Below are 22332 nucleotides of genomic sequence, written 5' to 3'. Positions count from 1 at the left end.
TCAGCAATACTTGGCAGCTGATTGGATGGGTGGGGTGAGGAAGAGAGAAGAATTAAAGAGGCCTTGAGCTTTTGAGGCTGGCTGACTGAGATGAGACGAAGAGGATGCTATTAGCAACAGTAAGGAAGTTGGGACACAACAGGTTTTAGAAGGAAGATTTAATTGAGTTTTAAACATATTAAATTTGAGATTCAAGTGACACCTCCAATTTGGTGAGTGAGGATGGGTTGAGGTTTGTATAGCAAAAAGAAAAGAATTCCAGACTGGAGTATAGTCAGAATAGATACATTTGGGAATCATCTACATGTAGATGAGAGTTGAAGCCTTGGAAGAAGGTGAGATTTTCAAGGGAGGAGAGAAGAGAGAGAAAGAAGAACCTTGGGAGACATACAGATTTTGTACCTGAAGATGAACCAAGAAAGGATGAGAAGTCAACCAGATAGGAGGAGAAAAAGCAGATTAGTAGTCCCCTAAAAAGAAGGAAAAAGAGAGTAAAAAGGAGTGTGTAGGTAGTGATGTCAAGTGCTACAGAAAGAGGAAAGGACTGAGAAAAGACCTTACAGTTTATTGATGAAGATTTTTAGGAAGACTAGTCCAGGAGGTTATTAAAGAAACCACATTGTAAAGAAGAAATGGAGCCATTGAGGACTATGGAAATTCATTGATATCAAGAAATTTAGAATAGAGTAACAGGATCAAGAAGAGAGATTTTTTTTTTTGTTTTTGCAAGGCAATGGGGTTAAATGATTTGCCCAAGACCACACAGCTAGGTAATTATTAAGTGTCTGAGGCTGGATTTGAACCTGGGTACTCCTGACTCCAGGGCCTGTGCTCTATCCAAGGAAGAGCATTTTTTAAGGATAGGGTAGACCAGGGTATGTTTGTAAGTATAGGAAAAGGAGTCAGAGAAGGAGAGACTGAAGATGAGGAGATAGGGCAGGGAATTGTTGATGGAATAACACCCCAAAGGATGAGAGAGAGGATGGGATCCTAGACAGAAATGGGAGCAGTTAGTTTCAATAAGAAGATAGGCCATCTCATGTTTAAGATTCAAGGAAAGTTTAAAATCTAGGACAGAAGTTTTGAGGTGTGGATGAGGGGAGATGACAGGAGTTTAGGATGGATGGCCTAAGGCCAAATTAGAATAACAGGTTATCTACTAGGTGGAGGTAAGAGTTTGGGAGTAGCTTCTGTGATCAAGGAGTTGCAACCAAAAATCAATATACTAATTGTATAAAGACTAGGAACCAGATGAGGATCAATAGCATGAATGTTTAGTGGCCTCAGCATGATGTCATTACTCCCTCCAGGATAGCTTGGCAGCCTCTGGAGAAAGATCTGAGGAGGCAGAGTGAATTGGTAACCCAGGACTGGGGGGACAGAGGGAGGTGGATAAGCAGGCAAGTGATATAAAGTGGGAGTCAAGGGCCTTCTTGTAAAGGGGTCAAGGATATTGGAGGAGGGAAGTAAAACCAGTATAGGGCTGCTGGAATGAGAAAAGAGAGCAAAGTGAAGGGCAGAGAAAGAGATTCAGGTAGACTAAAGTGATGAGAGAGATAGAAGGACTAGGGCTTAGGGTCCAAGGGAATAACTTCAGAGTTTAGGAATAGTTTTGCAAGCAGTTTCACTGCTTTACCAGTAAAAGGACTGGTACAGGAGCATATCCAACTCAGAACCTAGGATGTGCCTAGGTGGAGAACTCTCCAGGTAGAAACATTCTCTACTGATGCAGATTGGCAAATGGTCTTCTAGAGTTACAAGTCTTCTGGATCAGTGGCCTGTCCTCTGTCAACTGCATTGAGCTGCTTCCCATCTTATGCCTAGGAGGCCCTTAGTAAATGTGTCTTAAATTTAATTTTTCCTACTTTTAGGTACATGTGTCCAACATATTTTCCATTGTATCTGGCCTGATCTTTGTACCTGGCCCTAAGGAAGTATAATTTAATGGAGCATACAGCAGAGGAACAAAACATGGCTTGACACGTCATCTCTCTACCTCAGTTTCCTCAACTGTAAAATGAGGAAATTGAACTCAATGGATTTTAATATTCCTTACAGGAATAACAAATGCAAGAATATGTAGGGAAAATGTTTGATTCTAAGGAGCGGCTAAGGTGGCTCAGTGGATAGAGCACTGGGCTGGGAGTCAGGAGTACCTGAGTTCAAATCCGGCCTCAGACACTTAATAATTACCTAGCTGTGTGGCCCCGGGCAAGTCACTTAACCCTATTTGCTTTGCAAAAAAAAAAACCCTAAAAAAATAGTAAAAAATAAAAGTTTGATTCTAGAGAATATTTAAGACTCACATGTAGTATCTTTTAAAAAAAAAAAAATCAGGTCATTTAAAGCCAGGAATAGATATTCCTGATCTTAATATTCATAGTCTCTAATCTTGGCATTTAATTTCTCATTCACAAAATTTGGCCCATTCCTTAAATGTTTTCCAGTAAATAATCATGAAACACATTTTTAGAAGGATATTAATGAGCTAAAGATGATCCAGAGGAAATTAAGTGGAATGATCAGGTTCTTTGAAGGTATACTGAATGAGCATTAGGTGGATAAATAGAGGGTTTTTGGCCCTCATTTACTTTGGGTGCAAGAAATTTGAATATTTGAAAGTTGGCACTTAGAAGATGGATTAGACTTGCTCATTTGACCCCAGAGAACAGAACTAAGGGAAGCGTATTGAAGCTGAATAGAAAGAATTTCCTAATAATTGGGCCAAAGGTGTAATGAGTTTTTCCAGGAGATGAGTTCCATGTCTGACCTTTTTCCCCCTGAGCTTTCAGGAGAGTCTAGAGCTTTAGAATGCCTGGCCAGGAGAAGGGAAACAGAGTTTGAAGTAGAAGTCATTGCCATTCAAAGCCTTGAACCATCCTCTAGCTATTATACTGCAAATATCACTGTACTAAATTCCAAAACCCTCTAGGAGCTTATGATCTAAGAGAGGACTTCATGTGGACATATAATTACTGGATATACAGATAAAAACACTAAAACATAAACAGACCAGGAGATGTTCACCTTCTCCAAGGGGTAAGTGTGTTTGAGGGAGACTGGGAGGGGATGACATCAAAGAGTGAGTGCGTTACAAGAGTGAGGGGTTTAGGCAGGAGCCAGTCACAATCCTTCCTTATTTAGCTGGGACAAGTGTCTAAATGAAATGTAGTAGGAGGACAAAAAAAAAAAAGGCTGGAGAGTGTTGGCAGTGTCCAAGAACCTCTAAAGATGTGCATGAGATGATGCCCCCAAGGAGAGCACCCTCCCTGTCTGAGAGCAAAGTTAAGCAAGGCAATCAGATGTGAAACTTCTACGGGCCACTTACCTGGATAAATACCTGTCTTTTATATGCTTCAGGAAGTCCTTCCAGGCAAGCCTGTAATGAGCAGCAGTTAGCAGTCCAAAGGAAGAACACCTACTCTGGTCACAGCTCCTCATAGTTTTTCTGGAGACCAGGAAACAATTTCCCTTTCAGAAGACCTTCACTGTGTTTTCCTTTATCTGGAAAAGTCGAGAGCAAATCTAAGCATCCTTTCTCCCAGTCATGGGATCCTTCGGTCTGATGCCAGACCTGGAAAGTAGGGCAGGGATTGGGAGAAGCCTTTGGAACAAGCAGAGTTTGGGAGTGGTTAAGCATCCCAAGGAGACTGGGAAAGGACCATATTCAGGCATTGCCAGAGCATGTTCATAAATTATATTTTGAAATACTAATGAGGCCAAGCAGCTCTCCCTGATCCTTCATTCATGTACAGGGAAATCAGGTAAGAGGCTACCTCCCTCACTCCATGGAATTACCTGGACACCAGGCTTAGATCTGAGGTGCCTGGGCTCTTTTGTGATCTGGACCCTAGAGTTAATTTCTTTGGTGGGACATTAGTAGTTTAAATCATCCCTTCTCAATTGCAAGGTGGGATGATTGATAGTATTATGGGCCTGGGCCAAGTCTATTTGGCAGGCCGGCAGATGTTGCTGGGGCTGTTGGCCCTTTACTGCTGAGTCAGTAAGTGAAGAAAGTCCGGCAGGAAGGCCTGAGTTCCAATCTTCCCTCAGAGTCTTGCTAGTTGTGTGACCCCGGGCAAGTCATTTAACTTCTCTCTTAGCATATTTCATCATGTGTAAAATGGGGAGAATGCACCTACCTCAAAGGGTTGTTTTATCAAATGAGATATTATTTGTAAAGCTCTTTGTAAAATCTTTAATTGCTATATTATTATTATAATCATTATTGCCCTTTGAGAGGATATCTTCTGTGTCCCTCCAGTCTCAAAACCTTGGAAGTCTGACAAGAAGTTGGGGAAAAAGATCTGGACAATGATCTCTGACCCTTTATTGTGTCCCAGCAGGACTGAAGCCAGAGATCGAAACCTTCTGGGAGTTTGATGTTTGACTCCTCAACATAAAGTGGAGCTTACTGTGGGGACAAAGAGAGAGAGAGTATGAGTCTAAAGCCTGTGGGCCCCTGCCCCAAACCCTCTCTCTTTCCCCCACCTCCTCTGTGCCCTCTCTCCAGGTACCTAAAGGAGTTTCGTACAGAACAGTGCCCACTCTTTGTACAGCACAAATGTACCCAGCATCGACCCTACACCTGCTTCCACTGGCACTTTGTTAACCAGCGTCGCCGCAGGTCCATCCGCCGCCGAGATGGCACCTTCAACTACAGCCCTGACATCTACTGCACCAAGTACGACGAGACCACAGGCCTCTGCCCAGAGGGAGATGAGTAAGTGTCCTGCCGATCTGGGGAGGGCTCACAGAGGAGCTGGACTCAAACTGTGTCCCCAAAGCCACACAGCCCAAGGATTGGTGCTCCCAAGGTCATGGGGCTGCTGCTGCTCCTGATGACAGTACATATACCTCATGGGGTCCTCTTGCTTTGCCTTCACCACCACCCCCCAAACCTCCCTAGAGCTAGAATTCCTCCCCCACCCCTAAGCTAAGGTAGCCAGCTTGCTGAGGGCCAAGTGAACCCAGAGAACCTTGCTGAGAAGGCTAAAAGGCACCAAGGCCAGGCTAGTTTTCATTAATGTCATTATCCCAAAGCGTTTAATGCCCTTTTGATGGTTCATGGAAAGAGGGTAGGGGCCAAAGAAGAGTCATATTGCCCTGCCCTCAGGAAACTTTCATTTTGAGACTGACACTAATTCAGACAGTCATGAAAAGAAGAGATAGCCACGGGAAACCATGAGCCCATGAAGCCAGGCAGGAGCTTTATTGTGCTCCCTTTCTGTCTTTTAATTTCCAATTTTTTGGCAAAACAGCATTACTACCAAGCCAGGGGGTGCAAAAGTAACAGGGTGATTTGTAAGAAAAAGCCCCAGACTGAGGAAGTAGTAAGTATTAGTCTAATTTCTGCCACATTCTATTATGGTCATAGGAAATAAAGACTTAATCTCTCTGGGTTACTGGGTCACCTTGACAGTTTAATAAAAGGGGTCCAGTAGAATATCAGAGTCTGGTCGAAGCAGGGACATAATCTCCTTGGTTTTCAGGTGCCCGTTCCTACATAGGACCACAGGGGACACTGAGCGACGGTACCACCTGCGCTACTACAAAACTGGGATCTGCATCCACGAGACTGATTCTAAAGGGAATTGCACCAAAAACGGCCTGCATTGCGCCTTTGCTCACGGGCCCCACGACCTCCGCTCTCCGGTCTACGACATCAGGTGGGCCAGGCACAAGACAGAGCTCAATGGGGTGGGGGGGAGGCTCTGCCACAGGAGTTGGCGGCCTTCCTGCAGAGGGGCTCAAGTGAAGGGAGACCCAGAAGAGGAACTTCTCATCTCATGCTCAACACACCTCCCATTCTGTCTCCTCTGTGTTCTCTTCCAAGGGAGCTCCAGGCCATGGAGGCTTTACAGAACGGTCAGACTACATCTGAAGGGAGTATCGAGGGTCAGTCGGCTGTGGCCGCAAGCCACGCTATGATAGAGAAAATCCTCAGTGAGGAGCCACGGTGGCAAGGTAAGAGCCAGAGGACCCACGGCATGGCACTCTTCTCTCTTGGGCCTCCCTCCTGGTTGTGACCTTCTCCAGGTACATGATCTGTCCAGAGGCTGTTTTCTCCAGGCCAGAATGTTTCCCAACTCCTCCCTCTCTCTACCAGAGCATACCCCTTCCTATTGTTAAAAATACTTGGAACACCCCTCCAGGGACCATGGCTGGTCTCATTCATTCTATTGACTTCCTCTATTTCCCATTGTGTGTATAGGCATTCAGATATGGGCACACACACGCACACATGCACATACAGACCTACATACATACCCACACACACATCTGGCCCTGTCCAGCTTCATAAGTTACAGTCTTCACCATGGTTCTCTTATTTGTTTCCTTGTGTCTTGTCTCCTTCTATAAACTCTCAGCTCCTCAAAGGCAGGTGGCATGACTTCAGGGCACAGGGAGACATGGTCCGGTGGCCTGCCCTCCTCACATTAATCCCAGGCAGTAGTACCTCAATACCTGAGCCCTTGAGTCCCACTTAGTAGGCCAGTCTCCCAGGATCTGCCAGGCCACCCCTGGGGTGGCTGGGCCACCCTTGTCCCTGCAGCTACTGTGTGAGACTCAGCTGGGCCCCCTTGGGTGACTGAGCCCCGCCCTCTGTTCCTTTGCAGACACAACCTATGTCTTAGGGAATTACAAGACTGAGCAGTGCAAGAAGCCTCCTCGGCTCTGTCGCCAGGGATACGCCTGCCCGTACTACCATAACAGCAAAGACAGACGGCGGAGCCCCAGGAAACATAAATACAGGTCTCACCATCTAGGGAGTAACCTAGCAGGGGTTGGCTAAGCCAAACTGCCAAGACTGCCACCGTCTCCTCTGCGGGAGGGAGGGGACCTTGGGGAGCACCACGCCAGGGACAGATCATCAGGGACCTGGTGCAGGAGGAATGAGGATTGGGAAAGGCTACGAAGGACAGGGAAGCCTCCCGGGGAGGAGCCAGTGGCCAGAGCCAGGCGGATCACATGCCTGCTCTTCCCATGGAGTCAAGGATGGGGCTGGATGCAGAAGTCAGGATGTTACAGGATAAGAGGTGGTAGGGCAAGGGGCCTTGACTATAGAATATAGACTGCCCTGAGGGATATGACCCAACTATAGGAGGAAAAAGTAGAAAGACCATCCCTATCTATATGGTGTGGGAACTGCTGAGCCCCCGGACCCACATTGTCTTCCTTTTACTTTCTCTTCTAAATTGCTCTGCTTTCCTAGGCCCAGGGTGCAGTCAGTCTAGAAAGCGTTTCCTATTTCTTTGCATTTAACACTGACTTTCTTAGTGATATTGTTGCTATGTTACCAAAATGAGGGATTCTGTTTTTAATCCAAAAGTATATTTTCTTATTGTCTGATTTTTAAGCCCACTCTTAGGAAAAACCCCAGATGGGAATCAGTAGTAGCAACTTTTTCTAGTCTCCCAATCTGGAATTATCACTTTTCTGTCAATTCTAGCCTCCCTTCTTTCTGATCTCCCCATAGTTATCCTGACCCAAGTGTGGACGAACCCTCTTTTCCCTTTAATTAAACCAAGTCATGATTGGGATTTTTGAAAAGAATTGGGTAACACAGCAAATGTGATTGGGTAACACAGTAAATATGGTGTGCTCCCAGATTGTCTCAGCTGGCACAGTTCTAGTACCTAGGTCCTGTTCCTCTTCCTCTCATCCTCCTGAACTGAGGAACCCTGATTGAGGAAGATAATTTCTATTTGGTCCCAGAGAATCCATCTCTGAAATTCAGGCCATCTTGCACTGGACATAAAGTCACTGTCTATCCTGGAAGTCATATCTCCATCCAGCCTGTTTCCCTTTATCTGAACCAGTTCATCCCAAAGGGATTTATTCACTAGCCAGCCATCATAATCTGGGCTGAAGGTCAGCATCTTGCCCTAGTCCCCCTCCTTGGGGGGGCCCCGACATTCATACAACTCATTTCAATGCTTTAGCCCTCAAGTGGGTCACCCCAACTCCAGGTCCTCTAATTCCTGGATGCTTTGTAGAGTTGAGGACATTACCACTTCCTGAGCCCCATTGTTGGACCCATCTTTTCCCCACTTGGGTGACTAATTGCTTCTTTCCTTAGCATTTCTCTGCTAATCTGCTCACTGGCTCTTCAGGGGAGTGCTTTCCAAATAGTCTTTTCTAAATTTTCAATATCTGAAATTTCTTGAGCATATGATAAGAATAAGACATTTTCCACCAACAATAAGAGCAAAAAGGTAGTTCTCACAGTCACACATAGTTATTTTCTGTGGGCCTGTGGGCCACTAATCCTTTGCATGACTCCTTTCAAAGGTGGGGCAAAGGGGGCCAAATTGTGAATGAGTTTCCCAGGCATCCCACCCTTTCCTCTGCTTCCATGAGCACTGTGCACACACACATCCACTCCCACTCCAAAGAGAGGCTCATTGTCCCCTCTGTCTCCTTCTCGTTGGCCCAGGTCCTCCCCTTGCCCAAGTGTGAAACACGGGGATGAGTGGGGCGACCCTGGCAAATGTGAAAATGGAGATGCCTGCCAGTACTGTCATACTCGAACGGAGCAACAGTTCCATCCGGAGGTACGAGGGCAGCACATCTCCCTCCCTTTCTCCCTCCTAGGACCTTCCTCGCTGGTTGTAGGGAGGGTTCTGTGGGTTCTCAAAGCCAGGATACTTTGGCCGGGAAGAATATGCTGGTTTTGGATACTATAAAATATCCCTCTTGGGCTATATAGTTTTGTCCCAAAGTTAAAGGCACAAAACTCCTCTTGGTTTTCTTGATGATTAGTATCCCAAAATCTTTACTGAGCTTTTAATGGTGCACAGAATGGAACTGAGTCCCATACAAAGAGACAAATACCACTCCTGCCCTCCAGGAACTTACACATTCTAAGGCTGTCACACTTATTCAGGTAGGCAGTTAACTAAAGGACCTTTAGCTAGGGAAATGTAAATGTAAACCATCATTCTTTAGGCAATGAAAGATCACACATCTCAAAGAGAGGGGTATTTTAACTTGGAAGGAAATACATTATTACAATTAAAGAGTGGATAGAGTTTTCATGATTACATAAATTAATTCCAACCATTCACCTGATGTATGTGGACAAAGTAGTTCTCCTCTTGGACAAAATGGATGAAAGTGGTTGGATGGTCTCCATTCAGGTGGATACAGAATTCACCGAACCTCAGGCCCCAACAAGCTTTGTTGAATGGATGGGGTGGGGAGCTTCCTAGAAAGAGCTAGGGAAGGCCATAGTGCTTCTTCCTGGGCTCCATTCTGTTCAATATTCTTATAGGGGTCTCGCCAAAACCTAGCTATGTAGTTTGCCTTTCAAAAAATCTGAGGATAGTAATTAATAATGCTTTGAGTGACAGAATTAGGATTTTTAAGAAGACTATAACTTGCTGAAATCATGATCTGAATTTGATTAGATGCAGCATAATAGAGATAAATGTAAAACCCTAATTGGAGCTCAAATATGGAGATGGCCTAGCCAGACAAAAGTTAACATTAAAAAAGACTTTCAAGATTCACCGTCTTACAAACTTGATATGAATATCAACATGGTAGCCAGAAAAGTGACTGAAAAGGTTGTGTCCAGCTCAGGTCCCTGTAGTCTGACACATTTGGAATGCTGTTTTCACTCTGAGGTACCACCTCACACCTATCAGTGACTAATTTGACAGAAAAGGAAAATGAGAAATGTTGGAGGAAAGACGGGGATACTAATGCACTTGTTGGTGGAGTTGTGACTGATCCAACCATTCTGGAAAACAAATTGAAACTATATCCAAAGGACTAGAGAACTCTGCATACCCTTTGATCCAGAGATACCACTGCTAGGTCAAAGTGATTTTTGTCAGAGGGAAAATGGAATGTTTTCAGTCTGGGGTGCCATGTTTTAGAATGGACATTAACAGGAGAAATAATTGGACATTGTCCAGAGAAAGAATTAGGTTGATGTGGAGATTTAGAAATCACCATTTTGGGATCTGGGGTCCATATAATGTGATTAAAGGATTGGGACAGGTATTGAAGGAGGGGAGCGCAGAAATGATCTTCAGATATTTAGAGGAATAGAGAAGAGATTTATTTTGCTTAGGGCCAGAGGGCGAAACTAATAACAATAGATGGAAGTTTCAGTGGGACAGAGCTTTCTAAACGTGGGGGTGCCTGCTCTGTGGCCTGGAGAGTTCCCTGTGAACTCTCACCATGGGTGCTCCAGGTTCTAGCTGAACCCCAATACCTCCGAAGTCCTTTCTAACTAGGAAATTTGATGATTTTGCCTCCCACCTTTCTTTTCGAGGGGTTATGCCACCAGAATGACAGCGCTAGATCAACCTTGGTCAAGTTAGCAACCACTCTGACACCAAATCCAGAAGAGGAGGCAAGGAGTCAATCTTTTGGAACAGCCCTCCAGAGGGGTCCCCACCTCAGCCCCCAGGGATGCTGCCCTGAGTAGGGCACTTCAGAAAGTGGGGATAACATGTGGGCTGCTCCATAGTTCCTAAGCTGTGGTTGTAGGAAGTGATGTGGGCATGGTAGAAGAGATGGAAGGAATAAGGATGGACAGAGAAAGTGATGCCCAAGCCTAGTGAGGCATGGGCAGAAGGATGACCCCTGGCCTGATCTCTTTCCCTGGGAGACCCATCTCCTCCCTCCCCCCACCCAGCCTCCTCTCTCCCTCTCCCCTCCCTTCCCCTCTCTTTTTCTTCCCTCTTCTCCCTCTCCTTTCCTGTCCCCTTCTCCCCTCTCTCTTCCTCTCTCCCCCCTTCCTCTTCTCCCTCCCCCTCCCTGGCCCAAAGCCCTAACCCTGCTTCCCTTTTGCCTTTCTCTAGATCTACAAGTCCACCAAGTGTAACGACATGCAGCAGTCGGGCAGCTGTCCCCGAGGCCCTTTCTGCGCATTTGCCCATGTTGAACGTATGCTATGCCAGCTGTTTGTTGAGACTTGCCCATCCCTCCCCATTCCCACCCCCTTTAACTTCAAACACTGCAGCCAAGGAGGGTGGTCCCAGCTGCCCCTTGTGCCTACGCCCTGCTTTGCTTGGGCCTGGGCCATGGGGCACTCAGGGCTCCTCTAGGCTCAGCCTTAGCTAACTCGGGCAGGTGACCCAGCAGGATAAAGAATCAGAGTCAGTCTTCTCTGACCTCCTAGCTGGTGGTGGTTAGGCCGTCATCTTCTCCCCAAGGAAGGTTTGTCAGGGCAAAGCCCTGGGCAGTGTGTCCTGGGTGGGCTGCTGCTTCCACTGTCACTGAGGAAGCAGTTGGAGGCTTCTCCCTGGATCCAGACCCCCTTCCCTGTTGGAGCCAAGAGCGTGGCCCAGGGTGCCTCTAGAAGAGGAAGGGGAAATGTCATGACAGGGAGACTTGTCCCCCCAACCCTCCAGATGTAAGTGTTAGGAGTGGGTATTCAGTAGCCTCCCAGTCACAGATTGAGACATGTGTCACCGTGGACAGAGCACTGGCCCTGGAGTCAGGAGGACCTGAGTTCAAATCCAGCCTCAGACATTTACTAGCTGTGTGATCCTGGGCAAGTCACTTAACCCTGACTGCCTCATAAAAATGAAATAAAATGAGATGAATGAACCGAGGACTGGAATGGAGATGATGTCATATTTGGGGAGGTCCTGGTCCACTGTGGAGAGCCTCTAGGTGGGTATGGAGGTCTGGGTAATGCTTATGACCCTCACATCTCTTACAGAGCCCCCCCTTGGTGATGACTTCCAGTCTTCTTCAGCTGTGCCGAGTCCCACCCAGACTGGCACCGTGATGTACATGCCATCAGCAGCAGGGGACTCTGTGCCCGTGAGCCCCTCCAGCCCTCATGCCCCAGACCTTAGTAATGTATGTTCCATGGCCTTGAGCCAGTGGAAGAGTGGGGGGTCAGGGTTGGGGAGAGTGGAGGGGACACTAATGCCCAATAGCAATGGAAAATGGAAGGAGACTTTAGTATGGACTTAAACAGTAATTGACAGTTCCCCTAACTCCAACCCAGGGGATTTTTGGATCATTCCAGTGAACCTGAGTCTTGATCCAAAGACCTTCTGGTAAAATCAACCAGTCCTTATCAGAACCTCCCCTCCCACTCACCCCTTGGTAAACAGAGCCAAAGCCTTCAAGATTGGGGCTGGAAGAGGAAAAGGTCATCCTAGATAGATATAAGGTCTGTGATGTGTAAACCTGGAGAGGAGCAGGCTGTGCCTCCCCGGTGGGCAAGAAAGGAATAAGACCCTTATGGCCTCTTTCACCTAAGCAGGGACCCCTCCCTCTAGAGTTATGTTCATGTCCATATGACTTGTTCCCTTAACCTTCTCATTTTTTCCCTATAGATACTTTGTAGGACCAGCAGTCTGGGTAGCCCATCTAATCTCTGTGGCTCTCCCCCGGGCACTGTCCGAAAGCCACAGAGCCTAGAAGGTATCAGCTTCCCTGGGGAGGCCAACCCGGCTCCTGGAACCTACAAGAAGGCACCTGGCTTTGAGAGGGAGGACCAAGTTGGAGCTGAATATCTTAAAAGCTTCAAATGCCAGGTAAGGAGTGGTGCAACAGGACGACATCGCTGACCATGACTGAGAGCATCGATTTCTTTTGGGTGGAGGAAGGTGACTGGGCACCTGAGCCAGAACATGTTCTCCAGCATCTCTTCTGTAACCTCTGAAGCACCTGCCTGGGCTCTGCCCTCTGGTGGATGCAAGGACAAATATATAAATCAGATAGGATCCCTTCTCTCAAGGACTTCAGGGATTAGTAGGAGAAGATAAGAGGCACAATGATAAATTCAGAAATAAAATCAGACCTCTGTGAGATCAAATGAGGGAGAATCCAATCCTGGCTGGAAGAAGTGGGGAAAGTTGCAAGGAGCGGTTGGCACTACAGGTAGGATGTCAGTGGGTACATTTTTTTGAGAGGAATGATAGGGGGTTGTCCAAAATAGGAAACCCTAATAAGCAAAACAGCAAAGTGTAGAGACTGAAAGTTTGGGAGGAGATTGGGGGATCTAGAGATAATCTAGGCAGCAAGAGTCTAGATTCCTTGGAAGGCAGTGGTAAGGCTGGTAAGACAGATTGGAGTCAGGTTATGAAGGGTCTTCAATGTTAGGAAATGGTATTTGGTGTTTTATTTGATGGGCAATGAGGAACAATTGAGGGTTTTTGAGAAGTGACATGACAAAACCTATGAGCCAGGAATATGAATCTGGCATTGTTAGGTCATGGTAGAGACTGAAAGCAAGAAGACTTTCCAGGAAGCTACTAGAACTGGTGGAACCAAGCTAACATGGCTGGAGCTTCAGAGCTGGAGCAAAGAACCTGCCCTTTACCTTAATAGCAGGTCAGCCATGATCAGATACTTTCTGCATATACCCTCAATGTAATAGTATTTATAATAAGGGCACACCCTTATTAAATGACATATGTGTTCATCAGGGGAAGATGAGTTTGGGTAATACAAAGTCCTTACCCTCATGGAGCTCCCATTTTATTAATCTATGATAATGCTAATATAAAGACATTAGACTTGAATAATAGCTAAATTGAATAGCTATCTGGACTTAGGGAGAATCCTATCCTTCTCTAATAGATGACTAAAGCCTGAGGGATGTGCTAGTGATGCAGTCCCTCACTTTTGGTCATTTGGTACATTTATTGTGTTCACAAAGATAATTTCATAGTTATGATTTTATTTGATTCTCAAAATCTGTAATTTTTTTAAAAATAAGCAGTTTAGGGGTGGCTAGGTGGTGTAGTGGATAAAGCACTGGCCTTGGAGTCAGGAGTACCTGGGTTCAAATCCGGTCTCAGACACTTAATAATTACCTAGCTGTGTGGCCTTGGGCGAGCCACTTAACCCCATTTGCCTTGTAAAAAGCTTAAAAAATAAAATAACAATAAACTGCTTATTTTATTTTATTTTAACTTTGAGCAACAAAAAAACTCATCAAATTTACATTTAATGAATAGAACAAACAAAAAAGACTTTCCATATATTGATAACATAATATTAGTTCCTCCCTTCTGTGTTCCCTTTCATTGTGTTATCCTCATTTTAGACTTAGGGGACCTGAGACCTGGCCCTTATCTATTAGAGATAAGTGGGTTCCCCAAGGTCACTGGCTTAATAAATGATAGGCCCATAGAGAGTAGAATGGGTTCTGTGGGTGTCAGGGTTCAGGGACAAACATTTATGTATTGACTTGGCTCATGGTCTTCACCATTGCTTTTCTCCTCCCAATAGGCCAAAATAAAGCCCCACTCTCTGGAACATAGGAGCCAGGAGCAGCCTCTGATGCAGCCCAAACAGGTAACTCCCATCTTCCAGCCAGGTCTGCTTTCCAACAGGTGGACAGTGGAGAGTAAAACATGAAGCAGGGTCAAGGACAGATGTAAGCTTCTGTTGTGTGACCTTCAGACCCTCTTTGTTCTTGCCCCATTGGTAACTGATGCCCAATAAATCTTGAGGAGGCTAGCTCTCCAGCCCCTGGAAGGTGGTTGGAGGACAATGGAATTCCCTGGCTCCTGATTGTCGTCCTTTCAAACTTCTCCTCAACCCTTCCCTCTTTCCTTGCAGGACATACTGGGCATCCTCCCCGTGGGCAGCCCCCTGACCTCCAGCATCTCTTCCAGCATCACTTCCAGCTTGGCAGCCACTCCCCCCAGCCCCGCAGGCCCCAGCAGCGTCCCAGGCATGAATGCAAATGCCCTGCCCTTCTATCCTACAAGTGACACGGTGGAATCAGTCATAGGTAATGCCTTCTTTTGTAGTGTTGCTGGAAGGGGAACGTGGGCCAGATTAGATGTCGCCTAGGCTTCTGGGGACAGATGCATGCACAGCTTAGTTCTAAAGTCCTTCCTGGACCAGGACCTCGGCACAGGTGTGCCCTCTGCCCGTCCAGTGTATTCTTAGTTCAGATCTGGGATTTCATCACCTTGGGAACCTCCCAGCATGGAATTCTTGCCACTGTTAGAGATCAACGGCTCATCTGTAATCGATGGTCTTGGAGAGATTAAGTGGCTGCCCATTGTCAGCAGCAGACAGGGACCTGCACCTTCCTGACCTCAAGGCTGGTCTCCCTCCCTCTGCCACACACTGCCTCCAAAACATTATGATGGAAATAGTGATATTGATATTTCACCTGGCCTTTCCTCAGTGACCTGATGCAGCAGGCACCCTCAATTTGGAGGCAGCTTCTCCTAGGAGACTCCCAAAGCTGAAAAATTGTTTCCTGGCTCAGTACTGCTGAGCTAAAAGGGAAATGTGATTAGAGGGACAGAGCAGCAGCAAGGTGCCCCCAGTAGCCTAGCTCAGAGGTTGGCACCAGAGTGGCAGGGCCAAGGATGGCTGACCCCAAAAGATGGCAGGGGGGACAACATGCGATCTGAGTCACTCTGTCCAACAGAGTCTGCCCTTGATGACTTGGACCTGAATGAGTTTGGAGTAGCTGCCCTGGAAAAATCATTCGACAGCAGCACAGTGCCTCACCCAGGTGGCATCATGATTGGTACTTGGGGAATAAATATCTCTACAAGGGGCAAGGGGAGTGCTGGCACTAGGCCACTAAGCATGTGCTGCCCACCAAAAAGCAGGGATGTGCTGTGGGGCAGGTGCCCATGAGCCTGGGAGGACACGCATAGTGTCATGTGCCCTTCCCAGTCAGGTGCAGGGTAGCGGCGACCCAAGCCTGGCATTCTTCCTGAACGTCCCACCTCTAGGCATGTGTCCAGGCCTGCTCTAGTGACGTTTGTCTCATCTCACCTTCAGCTGCCTTTCGGCTCTTCAGTTCCCCATATTGTGGGGAGTTCTACCGGACCCTGGCCCTTCTTTCACACCTGGGGAGGGAGAACAGTGTCCCTCTGCAGACCCTCCTTCCTCAGGCTCTCCTTGCCTGGCCTTGGAGAGCCTTAGCACATGGAAACCCTCCCCGAGGGTGGGCTTGCTTTGCCTCTGCTCCTGGAAGCTCCACCAGCAGCCCCAGGATGGGAGGAGGCCCATCCTGGCCTATGCTCAATGTCCCTCCCTCCCCTTTCCTTGGCCTCTCTTGCAGGTGGCAGTTTGTTACAGAGCTCTGCCCCTGTGAACATCCCTGGCTCCCTAGGCAGCTCGGCTTCCTTTCATTCTGCCTCCCCCTCTCCTCCTGTCAGCCTCTCCTCACACTTCCTCCAGCAGCCACAGGCCCACCTGAGCCAGTCAGAAAATACCTTCCTGGGGACGTCGGCATCACATGGCTCCTTAGGTAAGAGGAGATAAGGCCAGCTCAGAGATGCAGCCTCTAATAAACATTAGAGTTCTCTGCTTATACTGTACTGAGCAAGTGCTAACTAGCAGAGGCCCTGTCCTCTGCAGGTTTTAGTTTAAGTTTATGATAAATAATCAACATTGCAAGAGGACAGAATGAGAAGACAGGTTATTTGCATTGTGTTTTCTGACCTGCTCAAAGACTGACTTTTTTTGTCTTTTTTTTTAATTGAAATTTTATTTTATTTTTCCAATTACATGAAAAGGTAGTTTTCAACATTCATCCATTTGCAAGTTTATGAGTTCCATATTTTTCTACCATCCCCCCTCCCCACGGTGGTGAACAAGCTGGTGAAAAGTGTATGAGCATACTTGTGTTTTACATATTTGCATATTAGTCATATAGTGAAAGAAAAAATATAAACATTTTTAAAAAGCAAATAGAATATGCTTTGCTCTGCATTCAGACTCCATAGTTTTTTCCTCTGGATGCAGATGGCATTCTGTGTATGGGGGTCTCTCAGAATTATCCTTGTTCTCTCACTGCTGAGCAAAGCTGTATCCATCATAGTTGATCATCTTACAGTATTGTTAATGTATATGATATTCTCTTGATATTCTTACTTCATGCCCATGCAAGTTTCTCCAGGCTTTTCTGCAGTTCAGTCATTCATTATTTCTTAAGGAACAATAGCAGCATTCATATATCATAACTTGTTCAACCATTCCCCAACTGACGGACATCCCTTCAATTTCCAATTATTTGTCACCTCAAAAAGAACAGCTATAAATATATTTGAACATGTGGGACTTTTTCTGTTTTTATGATCTCTTTGGGATATACAGATCTAATAGTGGTATTGCTGGATCAAAGGGTATGTATGCATAGCTCTCCAGAATGGTTGGATCAGTTCACAGCTCTACCAACAACACATTAATGTCCCAGTTTTCACATATCCTATGCTGATCATTTTCCTTTTTTTAATCCTCTTAGTCATTTTGATAGCTATGAGGTAGTACCTCATAGTTGTTTTAATTTGCATTTCTCTAATCAATGATTTGAGCATATTTTTCATATGTCTATAGATAATTTTTTATTTCTTCATCTGAAAACTGTCTGTTCATGTCCTTTGACCATTTATCAAATGGGGAATGACTTGTAATCTTATAAATTTGATTCCCCCACCCAAGGGTGGTTTTTGTCTTCCCTAACAGTTCTAGATCTTCCCCAGAGTAGGAACTCCTGTTTGAATGGAGTGGGCACCACCTATCACCACCCTTGGAGGACAGGGCCCACATGTCTCTCCCTTCTGAATCCCAGCAAGGTTGTTCAGTCAGTCTCTTGCCTGATGGGTTGACCTGTAGTAGCTCAGTAGGGCCCCCGGAGCCCCTCCCTGTTAGGTTGGTGGGAGAACTGCCTTGAGACACCCTCTCCCCCTAAAGCAGGTTTAAATGGAATGAACAGCAGTATCTGGGAGCACTTTGCCTCTGGGAACTTCTCCCCAGGCACCTCGCCAGCATTTCTGTCCGGCCCAGGGGCTGCTGAGCTGGCCCGGCTTCGCCAAGAGCTGGAAGAGGCCAACGGAACCATCAAGCAATGGGAGGAGTCCTGGAAGCAGGCCAAGCAGGTATGGGTTCACAGCAGAGGCCAGGGAGATCTACCCTCCACCCCTTCTGTCCCAGGGGTCTCCCAGTCACACACATTGGAACCTCTCTCCTGTTCTCATGCTGTTAAAGCCCCTTCTGGTCTGATGACAGCTCTCAGCCCTCTGTATATAATCTTGTGGATACCCTCTGGGCTAGGGCTCTGTCACATGTCACTCAGAGGTGGATAGTTGTTTCTGCTGGCCTAGCCTGAAACTTCATTCTTCCCCAGGTTACATCAGTAGCTTCCTCCTCTTAATCAGATAAAGTGGGAGTGGGAAGTGGGACCCCCTAGCCAAGTGATTTACCACCCAAGTGTTCATTGAGGAGAGGCAAGGGGGAGGACTGTCCATCTTGTGGTGGGGCCCAATGGGATGGGCTTTGTGCTGAACCCCACAGGCCTGTGACGCCTGGAAGAAGGAGGCCGAGGAGGCCAGTGAGCGGGCTAGTGCTGCCGGCCTGGAGTGTGAGCTGGCCCGTGAGCAGCGGGATGCCCTGGAGGTGCAGGTGAAGAAACTTCAGGAGGAGCTGGAGCGGCTGCACTCGGGCCAGGACCCCCAGGCTATTTGCGCCTTCTCCGACCTAGAGGCCCTCTCACTCTCCACCTTGTACTCCCTCCAGAAACAGCTCAGGGCCAACCTGGAGAGAGTGGAAAAGGTAGGGGAGCCCCCTGGCGCAAGAGCAACTGGGGGATGGGGGATGGGGGTGGGAGACTGCTGGCAAGGTTTCCTTGGCACCTCAGAGGAACTTTCATGGCTGAAACCTCCTTGGGCTGAAGCCACAGGCCTTGGAACCCCAGCCTGGCAGTCTGGCAGTGATGCACCTGTCTGGCCTGGGCAAGGTGCCTCTTGCTTCGTCGGATGGCCTGTGCCTCTCCAGCTGGCTGCTCAGAGCTTACAATACTACCCCTCTGGACAGAGCATCAAGTCCAGTGGAGTTTTGGTCAGGGAAGGTCAGACGGGGACAGAATAAGAAATAACTCACATTTACAAAGGGCTTTCAGGGTTACAAAGTGCTCTTCTCACAACAACCTTCATAAGCATTATTATCCTCATTTCACAGATTGGGAAACTGAGGTAGAGGTTATCCCTTCCCTGAGGTCACACAGCTCATAAATATAGCCTGGATTTTAACCTGTGTCTCCTGACCAGGTCTAGTGCTTGTTCACACTGCCTTTTTAATAACTGGCATTTAGATAGCCCTTTGAGCAGTGTCACAGCCAGTAGACACTGATTCATAGTATCTGGTTGCCTCTGAACCCTCAGAAAAGTACATGTTTCTTCTCTGGCCTTAGAATGAAGTGCCCTGGAGTTCCATCCCCAGAAAACAGAACAGATCCTTCAGTCTTGAGAGTTTTTGGACCCCCTGACTTAACCTCTGCCCAGGGTCTTCCTTGGGCCTCAAGCTTGCTCTCCACCAGTCCCATTCTAGGTCCTCCCAGGAAGGTCTGGGTCAGGCCACCGACCTCCTCAGATCATCCTTCCCACAAGGGAGTAACAAGGCTGCATCTTTCACCATAGAGAAACTCAGCATTCTTGGGGTATCCTGGTAAAAAGAAAACTGAGGAGGGGCAAGGGCAAGTCATCTAAAGCCAAGACCAAAGGGTTGGAAGATCCATCTTACCTGTTCCTCTGAAAATTGCCTAGAAAGTCAGAGTAGTGGCAGAATGCATGGGGAATCAGGTCATTCCCTCCTGCCATGTTGGGGGTGGTCAGTGGGGCTGGGCCCCTCTTCTTTCCTCATTCATTCATTCACATTGCATGAAATAATTGCTGCACATTCTACACTGTTGCTGGGCCTGGGCTTGCCTTCTATTAGAGGAAAGGAAGCATAAATGCTTTTGCCCCCATCTGGAACAACCTGTTTTCTGGGAAAAACCATCTAATCTAAACTATGGCTCTTAAACCTCATTTTTTTTTTCCCCGTGGAGTTGGGCTAGTGTCTCCTTGGTTTAGTGGATAGAGGTCTAGACCTCTAGTTGACAGAGTGCTGTGATCGAATCTTCCCTCTAATACTAGCCATGTAACCAGGGGGCTCCTGTGGAACCCATCTCACAGGATCGTCTTGAGACTAAAATGAAACAGCGTTAATAAAACACTTTGTAAATCCTAAAGTGGTCTATAATCAAAGCCCATTATTAACCCTGGAGCAGAGCAAGGTACTTACTGGGGAATGACGGGGTACAAGCCACCTTTCCCTTGGTCCTCTGTGAACACAGACTCTTCTTCGTCCTCAGGTGGTATTCCAGATGCAGTCACCTGCAAAGTGTCTCAAGTGTCAAGAGCAGCATCGGGTGGTGCTTCAGTGCCAACACACTGTGCTGTGTGAGCTGTGTGCAGAGGACAGCGAGTGCCCTGTCTGCCACCCGAGCTGTACCCGCCCTCCCCTGCAGTCATGACCCACCGGGCTGGACTACAGCACATAGGACTTTTTAAAGTACATATGTATGTCTGTATGTCTGTGTGTCTGTGTGTCTGTGTGTGTGTAGACACACACAGGCACACAGGCAGACACACACACATATATATGTGTCTGTGTGTGTGTGCGAGGACAGATTGATAAGGGTGTCTGTGTGTATGTCTGTATAGAGATATAGACACACACTTAAAACAAGAGCTGAGTTACCAAGCACTTTTAAAAAAAACTTTTGCAGCCCTATCCTTGCCCACTCCCCTCCCTTCTCTGCTTCAGAAACAGATTTGTCCCTCTCACCCCATCTGCAAGCCCTTGTGGCAGAGTCTCTTTTTTTAAATTTAGGAAATAACTTTTTAAAAACCTTTATTGGGACAAAAAAAACTTATGGGGAAAATTGGGGGGGGGGCTCTCATATAAAGGAATGAAGTGTAGAGATCCAGAAGAAGTGGGTCTCTGTCCCAAGGCCTCCCTGCCCCTAACCTGAGAGTCCAGAGATGCCAGTCCTAGTACCATCATCTTTTTAAGTTAGGAAACCCTTGTAATCATGAGGTGATTCTGAGTTGTTGTGGGGATGATGTGATGGTGGCTGAGAAACCTCCACTAAAGTGTATTATATTTTTTAAAATCAGATTTGCAGGATAATTAACTGGAGAGCTGGCTGGTCCTGGGGCAGTGGAGAATGCACCCCTGCCTTCCAGAACGTAGATATGTCTCAGTATTCCCTTGTGGTGGCAGAAGATTAAGAAACTTTTTCCCTTTTTCTAAATGTTAGAAATGAAGAGGGTGTTAGGGGAGAGAAAGCCTGCTTCCCTGTTAATGGTTCCTTCCCTAGTCATTGTGGAAGGTTTAGGGGTAGAGAAGGGAGCAATTAGGGTCTGTGGTGCTGTCTTTTGTATGCACCCCTTCTCACTAGCACCTTTCTTGGGGCCCCTCTCTGCCTAGGGCCCCCCATTCTTACAAGTTGTTCTAATCTATGTACAGTGGAAGAACCCCAAGCCAGCAGGTATACTGTCACCAGGACTTGGGGACCCCTATTCCAACACAGCATCCCAGAAATCAGGGCCACCTTTCAAAGCCCACATCAAGTGTCCAGTGGATACATGTGTAGGATTGTGTGGATGAGCACTTACACTCCCACTGGTGTGTAAATTTGTGGATCTGTGAGTATGGGATGGGCAGGGTGTTAACACCCTTTGGCTTGGCCTTTGTCCAGGCTCCAGCTCTATATTTTTTGCATTCTGGTAGCATGGGGTGGATTGGGGACTGGCCCAGGAAACCTCCCTGATTGCTACCCAGGCTGGTACTAATTTTTCTGTGCCCCCTGGCTTTGCCCTCTATTGCCCTTTCCTATGCTCCACCTTCCTCCCAGGCCTCAGGCAGCTACTTGGGGAAAACCCCGAACTAGAGGATGGTGGACTACCCTTCTGTGGCATGAGCTGAGGACCAAGGGCTGGCAGAGCCCCCAGCCGCAGTGCCCGGCTCTCCCAGCCAGGAAGGGGGTGACAATGCATTCCCAGGTGCTTTCCAAGGGCAGCTGTTTTCAGTGAGGATGTGTGTGTATGTGTGTGCATGGGTGTGCGCGTGCGTGTATGTGTCTAATGTATATTATTGTCTTAGCTTCCATTTTAAAAATTCTTTTGTACAGAGAGATACTGGGGCTTGGGAGGGATGGGCATGGTTGAAGATGGTGGTGACACCCTGGCAGAGTAGCTAGGTGTCTGTACCATGTGTTGGGGGTGGAGGAAGAGGGCTGGGCCAAAGGCTCCACTCTTCCTCTTCAAGCTCCTTATGGGCTCAACAAGAAAAGGGCTTTTGATGAAATAGGTAAAATTTTTCTCTTTTTTAAAAAGATACTGAAACAAACAAAAAAAAAATCCTCCCAGCCATTGGAAATAAAGTATGAAAATGAAGTTATGGTGAATTCAGACATTGGGAATGGGGTCTTCCATGGAGCTTCAGATCGTGCTGGAGTGGTGGTGGGTGGGAGGGACAGTATTGAAGGATAAGTACTATCTCCATAAGCTGAGGCCTCCTGAGCAGGGGCCAACCAGGACCTCC

General features: G+C 47.1%; 1 protein-coding gene across 3 annotated transcripts in view; it reads left to right on the top strand.

Annotated features, from left to right (window-relative positions):
• UNK (unk zinc finger) overlaps positions 1-22184 on the top strand; it is a 37558-nt gene extending 15374 nt beyond the window's left edge. Inside the window, exons 2-16 of one of the 3 annotated variants that reach the window (XM_074224553.1) lie at positions 4514-4723; positions 5493-5669; positions 5837-5967; positions 6621-6756; positions 8441-8558; positions 10821-10905; positions 11687-11829; positions 12315-12515; positions 14218-14283; positions 14551-14725; positions 15380-15481; positions 16025-16213; positions 17659-17843; positions 18259-18516; positions 20096-22184. In XM_074224553.1, coding sequence (XP_074080654.1) covers positions 4514-4723; positions 5493-5669; positions 5837-5967; positions 6621-6756; positions 8441-8558; positions 10821-10905; positions 11687-11829; positions 12315-12515; positions 14218-14283; positions 14551-14725; positions 15380-15481; positions 16025-16213; positions 17659-17843; positions 18259-18516; positions 20096-20257 — 2338 coding nt within the window. In that variant the 3' untranslated portion in view covers positions 20258-22184. The remainder of the gene's footprint in view (positions 1-4513; positions 4724-5492; positions 5670-5836; positions 5968-6620; positions 6757-8440; positions 8559-10820; positions 10906-11686; positions 11830-12314; positions 12516-14217; positions 14284-14550; positions 14726-15379; positions 15482-16024; positions 16214-17658; positions 17844-18258; positions 18517-20095) is intronic. The other 2 variants (XM_074224551.1, XM_074224550.1) reach the window with 2 other exon arrangements.
• The last annotated feature ends 148 nt before the right edge of the window (positions 22185-22332 follow it).

This window comes from Macrotis lagotis, chromosome 2 (genome assembly GCF_037893015.1).
Source record: "Macrotis lagotis isolate mMagLag1 chromosome 2, bilby.v1.9.chrom.fasta, whole genome shotgun sequence".
NCBI lineage: Eukaryota > Metazoa > Chordata > Mammalia > Peramelemorphia > Peramelidae > Macrotis > Macrotis lagotis.
This window is presented reverse-complemented; position numbering and strand designations above follow the sequence as displayed.